Below are 12,985 nucleotides of genomic sequence, written 5' to 3' on the forward strand. Positions count from 1 at the left end.
AGAGTTGCCATTAAATACAAGCTATCTATAAACTATAACATGGAAGAAATCAAAGGTTTTCCAAAAGCAAATTTTTCAGCCAGTAAAGATAATAATGAATATTTAACTGTTCCTGAGATTAACTCTTACATAATTTGTATGCATGAACAGAGAAATCTATGTCAAGAAAAATAAACAAGATAAAGGTCATTGTAGACCAAAATCTCATGTTTACTGGTGCCAAAAAGTTTGCATTTATGAAAGATTGCACATGTAGCATCCTAAGATAGCAGCCAAGTGCAGCAGTATTTCACTTGTCATAGTGGAGAGGAAAAAAAGAGCTATTTATTTAACCAGCTGAATGAACTCCAGACATAATGAAGCTCATTGTAAAACTGAATCCTGCTGCGTTCAAAACAAAACCCAGAAAGATATTGTTTAATGAAGCACTCCCCAGTGAATTTACAGCCAATAGAAGGCCATAAAGGTAGGAAGGGGTTGTGTGTCTTTGTAAGGGATTCAGTGAGCTCAGCTACAAGCAGTTGACAGAATGGAACTTCTTAGGGACTGCTTATTTTTTGAAGAGCAATGGAAAAGTCTCAAAAACCAAAACCAATATGATTTCCCAATTTGTTAATGTAATAAATAGGTGGTACACACATGCATTAAAAATTATATTGAATATAAGAAATTACGAAATGCAGTTTATGTTTTTACATTGTATTAAAGAAACCATTACCAAGATGATGTGTGTGGCTTTGGTTTTGAGACTTGAAAGAAGTTGAGTGCACATTCTAGACTATGTATGAAAACAGACAGGAACTATTCAAGGCTAAGAAAATTGCTGATGACATGAAAGTAAAGGAGCTCAGAGTTTTTTCTTTTATTTATGAAGAAGATAGATAAGATAAAGCTTTCAAAGCAGGAAATTCCTGCTAATATGAAGGTATTTAATTTAGCATAAAAAGATGTAATGATATGCAAAAGCTTGAAACTAAAGCTAAATGTATTGATTCCACATATAGCATGACATTCTTAATAGTGAGAATAACAAAACACTGGAGCAATACACTTCAGAAATAAAAATATAGAATGTTTCATGTAAAGAGAGAAAAAATCAGTTTGAACCTCAGTTTTGTACTCAGGACTTTGGCATTTATTTAGGGCTTAGGAATGTGGCATTTATTTGTACCAGAATATGCACTGTCTTTAGTAGAAAATAATTGTGTATGAGAAATGGAGAAACTTCATGAGGGAACTGTAAAAATATGCATTCCAAGAACTGCAAGTAGCTAATTTCAGAACTGCAAATCTAGGTGCTAAAGGTGCTGTTTCCATAATTATCTTTTTACAAGATCTACCCCTTGAAACAAATACAACTGAGAAACATTCTGGTTGGTTTAGGTGGTCAGAGGTGTGGTTGAATTCTTTGATCATTCTTGTACTTGACTATTTAGATAAATCCATTGGTGCTTTTTAAACTGATAAATCACTCAATTCAGTGGCATAAGTCTTCTGCAAGAAAAAGCTGTCCTATTTTCAAGTTACACCCCAAGTCAGTTCTGCAGTTGGTTTATGTAATGGAGTAACACCAGCCCACAAGCATCTGCTCTTAGGGTTCTGCATAGTCCTACTCAAACATGTACCAGTCAGTGCAGATCAGATGACAAGGACTCAGAGCAGCAATGCTACTTTTGCAGCACCCCACAATTCCCAAATGTTTTAAAGGAGAAGCTTTAAATGGATATTTCCCATTTCTGTATGCATCATTTTAATAAAATAGTAGATGTGAGATTGTGGTTTCTGCTCTTATGTTAATTTCTGTACATAGATTGTTCTTAGTCATGGGAAAAGGTGGTTAAGTACCCAAAAAAAGTTAGAGCTGCTTATTTACATAGCTTGGTGTCATTTTCTTCTATGGAAGAGTTTTGGTTTTGAAAAAGTTGCCATATGTGATTTAGGAGTTTTTACTTGAGATATCCACTATCTGCCTTGGAAGGAGGTTCTTTATGACACCACATTTTCACTTCCTTGCCCCTGCAAAGAGGAATGAATCACACTGCAGGCCTTGTTATTGCTAAAAGATTTAATCTCACACTACTGAAGAGTCACTGTCTTAATGAAGGAAAATATGTCCTACCTCATCCCTTTCTGATCCTAAGAAGTTAAATATCTGCTGCAAGTGACACTGGCCTCAACTTTATGAGTCAGTTCTGAAGTATGTGCGCTTTTGGTTCTCAGTGAACACCAAGGACTTGCAAGTCCTTGTATTCCATTAGTACTAACCTCTGAGAAGAATGAGACACATCAGATCTGTGTGTATCACATAGTAAAAATGAGTCATGGAATAAAAAAGCTGTGGGGTACTGTGGAAAGTGGTCATAGATCATGCTATGAAAAGGTTTGGTCATTGTTACCTCTCATCATGAATGTAATCATTCACTGACAACTTTAATTTCCAAGATGTGAGAATGTAAATTCTTGGTTACTAATGTATTATGCTGTCATGGAAGTCTGCATCTTGGAAGATGAATCCAAGTATTTAAAATTAGTCATCTTAGCAACTGATTTTTTTCCCAAGTAATTACAAGCTTTGGAATATCGGGATGTTGAAATACTCAGCAAAAGTACAAGTGAATGAAGAGCAAAAAATCCTGTTTCACTCTCACAGATATTAAAGCCAGGATTAAATGTAGTTTTCAGAAAGAACACTTTTCTTTTAGAGTGTTATTGCTGTCACACTTTCACTGCTTGATGCACATAATTCTAATTCTACTTGTTTCACTCTAGATCCCAAAAGACATCCAGACTTAGTTTTCATCTTTTTCCCTTTTATGTATAAATTAGGATAATCTGGCATGGCTTTGAAGGCCCCTGGGAGATCCAACATACAGATAAGAGAGAAGATAGTGACTAGCTTTTATTCTTGAAACCCATGGTGTCTACTTTGCAGTATTTAGATGTATTGGTCCCCTCTTTTAATATCCTCAGAGATACTCCATTCTCCCTGATAGCAGAGTCATCATTTAATGAAAGGGCAAAAGTAAAAAGAATAAAGTCAGTCCAGAGCCTGAACTATAGGTACTTCTGCTGTATGTCCTGTTGTAATACACTGCTATGAAAAGATTTGATGAGGTAAGGTTGTACTTGTCCATGCTTGGCAGCAAAACACAGAATTTGCAGAAGATGGGCTCAAGTGCCAAGAACATGTGCCAAGTCATCATATCTCTTCAGTTCCTTCTGCTGGAAGGACCTCACTGCAGCTCCCAGAATGTTTGAAAACCACCAGCAGTCAGTGCTAATGCTGCTATTTAAGCATCAGTTCTCACTTCAGGGCAACTGGCCAAAATGAAGCAGACAGCACAATTTCTCTGTTATTTTAGTAATTTGTGAGTACTTTAGTAATTTGTTTTTCAGGGTGAACACTGATGCATATAAATGTGAATTTTTGGAGAGTGCTTTGTTTGTTTGGGATATGCTGAGTGAAATAATCTACTTTGTTAGGATGATTCCTAGAAAACTGACTTAGCATGATACTGAACTGATGCTGAAGGGTGACAGATGCTTAATCAGGGCAATGCAGCTGTAATTTTCATTAAAGACAATCACTAAGTAGTGCCATGTATCTGTACTGAGTATTAAACTCAGGTTAAAAGGAAAGCACTTATCTCTTAAAAACTGCAGTTAGCTTGAAATCCCAGGTGGGTTGGTGACTTGCTGGGTTGGTTTTGGTGCTTTCTCTCATGTTACAAGAAGTGGTTGTTAAATGTTAAAAAAGAGTGCCACAGAACAGTCATTCAGAATGGACCAGAAGATTACCATCAACACTTAGAAAGTGCCTTAGACTACAATACATGTTTATTGTCCATTTTGAATAGGTTGTTTAAAAGATGCAGGTTTTTATTATTTTATCAATTATGATTGTATCCATGACTACAGCTTGGGAGCAAGCAGCAGTTACTTCTTTTTCTCTGCCTTAGTGTTCTGTAATGTAGTTATGGTGTTTTATACACAACTTTTCATCTATAAACACCAGTTTTGTAAAACTCTATCTCCATCTTACAAATAGAGAAATGAAGGCTCAGGTAAGAAAATATACTTCTTTCCCCCAGAGGTTATCCACTAGACCAGGTGACAAAATCAAGAGTAGATTTCAGGTCTCAAGGTTAGTGGCATCCATTAAGCTGCTTGTTTAACAGTTGGAAGAGCAATTGCTTCATACTTGGAGCATCTAAACCTCAAATTTGCTAATTAACGGATTGTACTTTCTGGAGGCCAATATTAGAATGGCTTACTGTACATCTTTCTCCTATGAAAAGGGAAGTAAAGATTCTGACATTTACCTGCAGCTAAAATAAGCGGACAGTTGGCTTTTTTTGGTCAGGGTTTTACAATATGCTAATATGATTGTATATTACAAGTGGATCAAGCTCTGTGTTGTAAAATATTGTTTCTAATCATAAGCCTGATATTTTTAAAATATGGTGTTTCGTATGTTTCACACAATATGGTTTCTAATAATATATTTCATATTTCTCCTTTTGCCTTACTTTTGATCTTCAGTCATTTTCAGGAACAACAGTTTCTTGCTGAAGTCTCTGACTCAGATGAGAAAGGCCATTATCCTCTAAGTTAGGGAGATGACAATTTAGCATGCACAGGAAAAGACCTGAAGAGAACAGATAAAATCCTACATTCATTATATGTCTAGTCTTGATAAGTACAAAAATCTGATACATTCATGTGTTATGTAAACCAATAATGTATAAAAATAAATTTAAGATGCATCCTGCTGAATTTATCTGTTAATTCATGTACTTTGTCTCACAGGAAAAAAAATAAGCTAGAACAGATCATTCACAATTGCACATTTTTCAGGCTGCTGATGTTGGTACTTTAATTAGAATAGTGGAATGTCAGCATGAATCCTTTTGTTTTACAGAAAGCAAGAAGAATTGAGGTTAATTAAAGGTTAATTAGAGTTTAATTGGTAGTTCTTTCTTTCCCTCTTTACTTCTGGTGATAACAGGAATGTTAGAATCCTTGACTTTGATGACAACAGATTGGGCAGGCCTGGTGTTGATTGCTACTGCCAACATGAAAGTGGTGCTGCAGTTCTGCAGCTCCAGTTCCTAATCAATGAGGTAAGGACATATTTACTCAGATTCTTCTGTATAAATTTAGTTTAATAAGTCAATTCATGTTATTGTAATTGAGTGATATAACTTCTCCCATTGACAAACTGTGCCAACAAATAAGTGGTGTACATCCAGAGAACATTCAACATACAGCCTTTTAGAATATTTATGGAACTGCACTCAGAGAAAAGTATTGCCTTCCTATACATGAGTTTAAAGCACTGAACAAAAGGCAGTCGATACATGAATGTGTGTAAAATGATGTAAAATCCATTAAGTTCCTAAATATGCTGCACAGTTCTGGTTCAAATAGAAATTAATAAATGAGCTAAATCTTTCTATCAAAATATATTGATGTTTATAGGCTGAAAACTCAATAGTTGGAGATATGCTATTACGTGAAGCAATGAAAAGCAATTGCAGGGATCATAAATTAAACCATCATGCTTAGTCTTTGTAAATGGTTTGTCAAAATCAAACTTAGACAACATGAAGAAACAGTGCCAGATTATAGCTTGGTCTTTGCAGAAGGTTCTGAAGATGGGAATAGGCAAGAAGACTTTCTGGTGAATACAAATCAGAGGGAGTTTTTTTGAGGACCTTAGAAGTTGGCCAAGTCTTAGTTCAGTTTTGTTTAATTTTATCCCATGACATAAGGAAGCACTTTTGACAGGTGCAAGTCCTCTTTGTAAATGGGGAGATCTTAGAACTTCTCAGGGGAAGAGTTTTAGTTTTATGGATTTTTTAAACCTGAAAAATATTTAATTTTTTCTTACACTTATTTGAAGAAAGTAACTGAACCACAGATACTGAGGAAGTGAAACAGTCTAGTGTAATTCTTAAGAGTAATGCAGGGATGAGAACAGGAAGGGCAAAGTTTGAATTAATATTCTTTCTTTTCATTGGGTGACCAGCAAACCCCCTAATACATAGAATTAATTTGATTTCAGTGGTGGACAGTCTTTCTCACTCTTTGGGAGATGAGAATTAAAGCATGGATTACACTGTATTAGAGAAGTCTCACCTCCATATATTTTATTTCCGTAGGTCAATGTTGAAAAGAACATTTACTAGGATAAGAGAAGTTTATTAGCCAGTCATAGATTGTAGGAATTAATCTTTCCAGTTACATGCTTGCCCTTCCTCAATATAAAGCATTGCCTTTTTTTGGGGCAATCTGTTCCCCTCTGTGATGGTAATACACAAGGGTAGATCTGTGTCTGGCCTGATCTGAGGTGTAAATGTGACAAACCAGTGCAGAGCAGTAGGGAGCTTCTCCAGTAGCTAAGTTTCTCATGTGATCAATATTCTGTGGTGAGGAGAAAGGCAGTTAAAAGCGGATAGAATAAGTTCACTCCACATTTCTCAGTCAGATAGAGGCCTGGGCTTTGCAAGATGACCATTTTTGGGACACTGCAAGCAGAACCAGTCTTCATAGTATTTCTGATCTGTCATGAAGACTCTGTCCTTCTATCTGCATCTCTTAGTTCTTCCTATGTCCTGTCCTCTTGCTACCTGTCCCTACTTTCTTATCTGCATCCTCTTTTCATAGTTCCAGTTTTGAATTTTCATCTTACCTTGATATGACTCCTAAGCTGTGCTTGGCACCGTCATATGTGTGCCCATGCATGCACTAATCCCTTTATTCTTCAGTTACATTTTTCACACTCACCTTTTTAAGTGTTGTCTCTTTTCCATTTTGTTAGTCTTTCTGCGTATGTGGAAACAGTTGAGAGTTGGCTTGTGTAAGCTTGGTTACACAATTTGAGTTTTAAATTGATGGAGTTTTAGTTTAACTTTGGCTGATCTTGTACTAATTTAAAATGTTTACATTTACCAGATCGATTCAATTGTGTATTATTTGTGGTAGATCATTTTTGTTGTAGAAGAAAGCAATGATTTTTCATAAACTGTCAGTTTGACAGGTAGATCTTTAGCAGTGAGGATCATGTAAGAATAATACAAAGGCTGCAGAAAAATAATGTGTTGATGTATTTTGTGTCTTCTCTAGGGTGCTTTGGTCAGTGCATGTGCAGATGATGCGCTTCATTTGTGGAACCTCCGGCAGAAACGACCAGCTATTCTACATTCTCTGAAATTTAATAGAGAAAGGTAAGGCTATGCGACACAAAATAGAGTTCTCGTTACAAAAACAACACTTCCTGGATTTCTTATAATGCATTTTGCCTTTCTACAGGTGGATATAGTTTTGCCTTGAATATTTTTCTTTCAGGTTTGTACCTATGGAACAAAAAGTTCACTTTCTGCAGCTTTCTCAGAACTAGAAAAACTTGGTCTTCTTTATGCCAAAATATTCTTAATTTTACTTCTATTTGTATGAACTGCTGTGAACAGTAATTCATTTTTTCTTCAGACTGGACACAAGCATTCACTTTTGGCTGAACTGTTGTTCAGTAATAGACAAAGAGTACTTCAACTGGTTATATGAGGGTAATAATTATTCTCTTTACCTTGATATAATTTTATTTTTGTAAAATACTGGAAGTTTAGTAGGAATAGATTGTGAATTTGGGAAACTCTGGTAAGTATAAAGGGAGTCAGAGTGTTTGTCTTAATTTTATTTTATCAGTACCTAATTGTAGGTAACCCTACTAAAAATAGATTAAATGAGTGGTTGTAATTTTCAAACTCAAACAGGAGCTGAGCACTTCAATCTGTATTTAGTCACTCAAGTAAAACCTTATAAGATGTTAGGGAACTTCAGTGCTGCACATCTATTAAGAGTGAGAAAAAGTTCCAAGTTTCTCTTAAGGAATTAGGGCAGTAGTCAGGAGACCAAGATGCAGTACATAAATGCAGCAGTTGTTTTTAACTGGAAATTTAACTCATATTTGCATTCTCTTACCGTGTGCATTCAGTGTTTATTAAGGTGCAGCAACTTTTTTTGATATTTATATATTTGCTTGTCGAGTGGGAAAAGATCCCAGTACTTCACCAGAGCAACACTCATCAAATCTTAAGCTGCAGCTAGTCTGAAAATTACTATGGAAATACATTTTTATTTGTTGTTTATTATCCAGATACAAATCATATTTGCACAAAAATGTCACTGAGGTGCATGATTTGTAGTAGGAAGTACTGTGTAATAATTTAGGAAATATATAGCCTGATTCCAATGAGTTTATAACCTATAGCAGACGTGTATCAAGGGGTTTGGGACTGCGTGAGAGAAGATGAAAATGAAAAATTAGGTGTGCATTTCTAGCTGCTTCTGGACAGTATGTTATCATTTTACTCATGGTGAAATGTTTGAATCTTGGTATTCTCATCAGGTAGGTGCATTATTCACAATTTGTCATTGATAAATCTAAATATCAGAGAAGTTATTCCAGTACATCTTGGTTGAGCTCTCCCAGCCAGTAATCTGACACACAACCTAACCAATCATTGCTTATAAGAATGCAGCCTCTGTTCATCTCTGTCTTCTCTTTAGAGATATTAACCTGTTATCTTGGTCAATATTTTATCAGCATTTCTTGCTAAGAGAAACTCACACACACATTTGTGCTTTGCTAAGAGGAAAACATTTGTCATCACACTTGCTTAATTTTCTTTTTTGTCTGACACTCTAAAACATTGAACAAAATATTTGCAAGCAAGTTCTTTAGAATACTGCAAAATTTGCTTAAAACCAAATTTTCTCTTTGGGGCCTTTTTTATTAATTGAGGTGCAAGTAGGATCTGAGAATGTAAGTTATTTGTAACAAATGCATAGCTAACTATACTGCCTTCTATCAAAATCTAGTAAGTTGTGTACAAAAAAATATTATTAGTTCTTTTATGTATATTTTTTGTAACTGGTTCAATTGCTGCCATTTAAATAATTTTTATTAGGACATCAGAGTCTGTGAAGCAAATATCTTTCAATATAATATTGTCAAAGAAGTAAGTCCAGTCTTATTTATGGAAAACTCTTTTTAAATTTATGAAGAAATAACATTGTCGGCAGTTCATTCCATCTCAGGGTTCTCTAGCACTGTTCTAAGTTTCTGTTTTTTTTTTTTTTTTTAATATTATTCAGGCACTTGGCTTCAGAATGAGATCTCTTGATTTTTATTATATTTTCTTTTTACATCCAAATAAATTTATTTTAAATCATTTAACTTTCAATTTTCTAAGCTCAATTACACATTTAGCATGGAAAATTCAACATAATTCTCTGGGCAAGTAGCAAAAAAGTAAGGCTAAAGCTCTAATTAACCCTCTCAGTTTGGAACATTTATATGCCTAATAGAGCTAAGTCTAAAAGAGAACTTCCATTTTTTTCTGAATATATTTTTGGCATTAGAGAACAGAAGCTCTAAATTATGGAATGGTCAGAGATGTAGTGAATGAAATAATGGTTGCTGTAGCTATGTGAAATCTATGACTAAATGGATGTAAGGGGAACTTGAGAAGCTGATAAAGTCATATGATCAGAATTTATTTTCTTCAAGAAATTCAGAGGTCTGGCTTTCAAAAAGTAATGTTTTCTTCACTGGAGGAACAGATAAAAATACTTTATTTTTATCCTCCCCTCTCCTCTTGGGGGGGGAGGGGTGGTTAAGAGAAAGCAAGATTCATATTGAATAGAGATTCTTTTGTCTTAAGTTTGTGAACCAGTGAACAAGATGGTTTTTAAATGTTTCTTAAAATGCTTGTTGACAGAAAATAGGTTGAAAATATGGATGCATGTCTTCAAAAAATAGTAAGGTATTGAAAGGTGCCAAAAAGGGAAAAGTTTAGAAAGTCAAAGGCTAGTTCTTAGAAGATTATTTATAATATAACTTAATTTTAGATTTAGGTAGCTTTCACATGGCCAACCACTTAATTGTTCAGGTGCATTTCATCTTTGAAAATGGAACATGTGAATCCTTCTAATTTTTCCATTTGCATGTCTCTCTTCAGGATTTAAAAAAAATTAGGTTTATTCATCAAGTATATTTGTCTCCTTGTTACACTGTTTAGTTTAATTGTTTTTTTTTTTAACAAATGGCACATTTACTTCATGAGGTGATGCCATATAATGCTATTAAAATTCTAATATTTTTTCTGTTTGTGATGATGAAGGTGATTTTATTATTCCAAATACTTGTTTTATTTGACATTGACTAATTAACTTCATGTAGAATCAGTTTATTCTGAGGTTTTATGGTGTTTGGTGCATGAACCATAGAGCTGGTAGTTTCTGTTAGACAGATGAATGTTACTTAAGTTTTTGGCTGTTACTCACAATGCATCAGTCATCATGTAGTTGAATTGTTTAATTTGCAATTTGCTTCTGCTTCTTGACATTTAAGATTTCAGGATAATGGACTAAAAGCTGCTCTTTAGCAGTGTTAGTGTATAGGTTTCTGCAATTACTTGAGTCAAATTTCCGCAAGTACATACGTACATATATCCCCTTTCTCCCTCCCACAAAAGTAAAAATGTTCTTTTCTTTGGATGTTGGTAAAAACATCATTGTAGAGAGCAAAGAACACTTAAAAGCAGTAGTCTTTGACTTAATAGGTAAGATTCAGTATTAAGACACTGAACGGTTTATGAATAATAATTCACTAACAAAGTGCACCTTTATAGCCGTTAAATCAGTTTGCAGTTTCTCCAGATTTAGTTTTTTCTACTTCTGGCCTACTGTAAAACTGATGATGATGCAGCACTAGCAATAATAATTCATAATTCACTGTTCCTTTACTACGTGTCTCTTTGGAGTAAGTGTAGAAGGAGCACTAAAGAGACTTAATGGCAAACAGATATTTTCTGTTTTATGGTGTAATGCTCTGGACTTTTTTGGACTTAAGAAAATGATACATTTTTGCCAAAAAGTATATATTTATTTTCTATGAAGTAATCATCTTAGATTTCTATTGCTATATTTGGAATGTAATACAATGCATTAAGAACTTTCAAGAAAATACCACTGTAAGCAATGTGTCTCAGTGCTTGGCTCCATACCAAGAGCCGTAATGATAAGACAGTTACTCAAAGACATGTTTGACAGTAGCATATGGTTGGTAATACATGATTTATGGTTTCTTTTACAAATAGGGTAGACAGGTAAAACATTTTAAACTCTGTAAACATTCTGTAAGAATTGCCTCGGTGTTTTTGAAGGTCAAAATTGTGGACACCTTCCATATGTTAGTACCTCTTTTTCCTTTCTTGATGTCATAGGAGATGCCAGATTGATCTTCAGTCGGCATTTTAGGCAAAGTAAATAACTCAGCTGAAGCCTCAGGTTTTAGCTTTTATATTTTTCAGATTCTATTCTTCTTTAGTGTGTAAGTCTAGGCTTCATCTTAGGGGATAGTAAGCTCTCTCCACAGAACAGGTAGACAAAACAATTCCTTGTCTAGCTGGGGACCCAAGGACAGGTGATCCAGATCTCAGGCCCAAGAGCATAAACCATGGTGGACCAAAGAGAGAAAACAAGGATGGGACTTCAAGGGCTAAAGCTGTAATTGGACAATTAGCTCCAATATGCAAATGGCCCAAAACTTAAAAAGTGTGAGACCCTGGGACCTGTCGTCCATTTTGTAGGCATTTTGGTTGTGCTGCCCAAGGTGCATCCATTGAGGCCTCTTAATAAATACCTACTTTATTCTTTAGCTCTTTCTAGTCTCTGTTCTAGGTCAGCCTTCACAAGGCATCAGTTTTTGGCATCAAGCTACTGGAACTAGACACTGTCTCTATCTGCTGCAAAGAACATTAGGATTAAGCAAAACCACTGGAAACTATTATAGGTCTTCATTATTTTTAATATAATCAGAGCAGACTTCAGCAGGTACAGGTTTAAATATACAACAGCTAATAGATTCCCATTTAATATAAGTGCAGCTGGGGTAGGAAAACCAGCAAGGATTGCAGGGTGAAATCCAGGTCCTATAAGCTAGCAGGTGCTTGTTTCACTTAGGAGCACAGTTCATCTCCTCTGAGCTGGTTCAGGTGTGTTGGCTGACACGGGGGACGGCCCTCCTCTCTTTCTTCTTTAGCCATTGCTGACGGGTGTGTGACAAAAGAGCCAACAGTGCTGCAGCAGCTTAGCCAGGGGTTTAGAGCAGCCCACATGAGCACAGTGTGTCAGGGATTGTTGCATCTTTAAATCCATCTGCTTTCACTCCATACCAAGGCCCTTCTGAGGGGAGTCACCAGGTGACACAATCTCTATAACTGGCTTTATAGGGACTCTTAGCACGTTCTTCAGTGTTAAGGTATGCTGGCACAGAGCAAGAGGAGCCTCTTAAGTGGGCGACTTTTAGAGCAGTTCTGTTAACTGTAACTCACTATTAATTAGAAATTTAAGATCGCAACTCCCACATTTGAGGTCTTGCAGTATTTGAACAAGATGATTGAGAGTATTACTCCAAATGCTTGGAACAAATAAAAACAAACCAAACCCGAAACAACAAAAGAAAGAGAGTGTTTTTAAATAAGGTAACTTCTTGAGTCTATATTCTTTCCTGACAGTAGGAATCTTATTTGCCTTACTGTATCTTTGCAGGATTTTGTGTCCTGTGTTAAGAGCATTTTAAATACTTTCTCTCTCCTTTTCAGATAAACCTCATCAAAATGACAGCAAGAGGCTATTGAGTGAACACTGGTGACTGGCTGTGCAGTCACAGCAGTACTGGTGTCTGCTCATTTGTATTAGGGAACTTGTGGGCTAGTTAAAGTAGATTCTCTGTCTCACTGCCTGTTCAAGGAACTGGATTCCTGTGATAGCTTGCCTGCTCATAAATGAACCTCCTGGTTAAAAGTGTATAGCTGCGAACTCTATTTATGCAATTTCAAATGAGTCAGAGGCTGTCATCAAGCAAGGTTCTGTACAGTTTCACGGTCATGCTATACAATACAGATTCTGATTACAT

At 35.6% G+C, this 12,985-nt stretch overlaps 1 protein-coding gene across 3 annotated transcripts in view; it reads left to right on the forward strand.

Annotated features, from left to right (window-relative positions):
* The window catches only part of STXBP5L (syntaxin binding protein 5L), a 184,546-nt gene that overhangs the window by 62,606 nt on the left and 108,955 nt on the right, over positions 1–12,985 (forward strand). For all 3 annotated transcript variants that reach the window (XM_059493339.1, XM_059493340.1, XM_059493341.1), the window contains exons 3-4: positions 5,042–5,123; positions 7,129–7,229. In XM_059493339.1, the coding sequence (XP_059349322.1) occupies positions 5,042–5,123; positions 7,129–7,229 (183 nt within the window). The remainder of the gene's footprint in view (positions 1–5,041; positions 5,124–7,128; positions 7,230–12,985) is intronic.

The sequence above is a fragment of the Ammospiza nelsoni genome, chromosome 2 (genome assembly GCF_027579445.1).
Source record: "Ammospiza nelsoni isolate bAmmNel1 chromosome 2, bAmmNel1.pri, whole genome shotgun sequence".
Taxonomy (NCBI): domain Eukaryota; kingdom Metazoa; phylum Chordata; class Aves; order Passeriformes; family Passerellidae; genus Ammospiza; species Ammospiza nelsoni.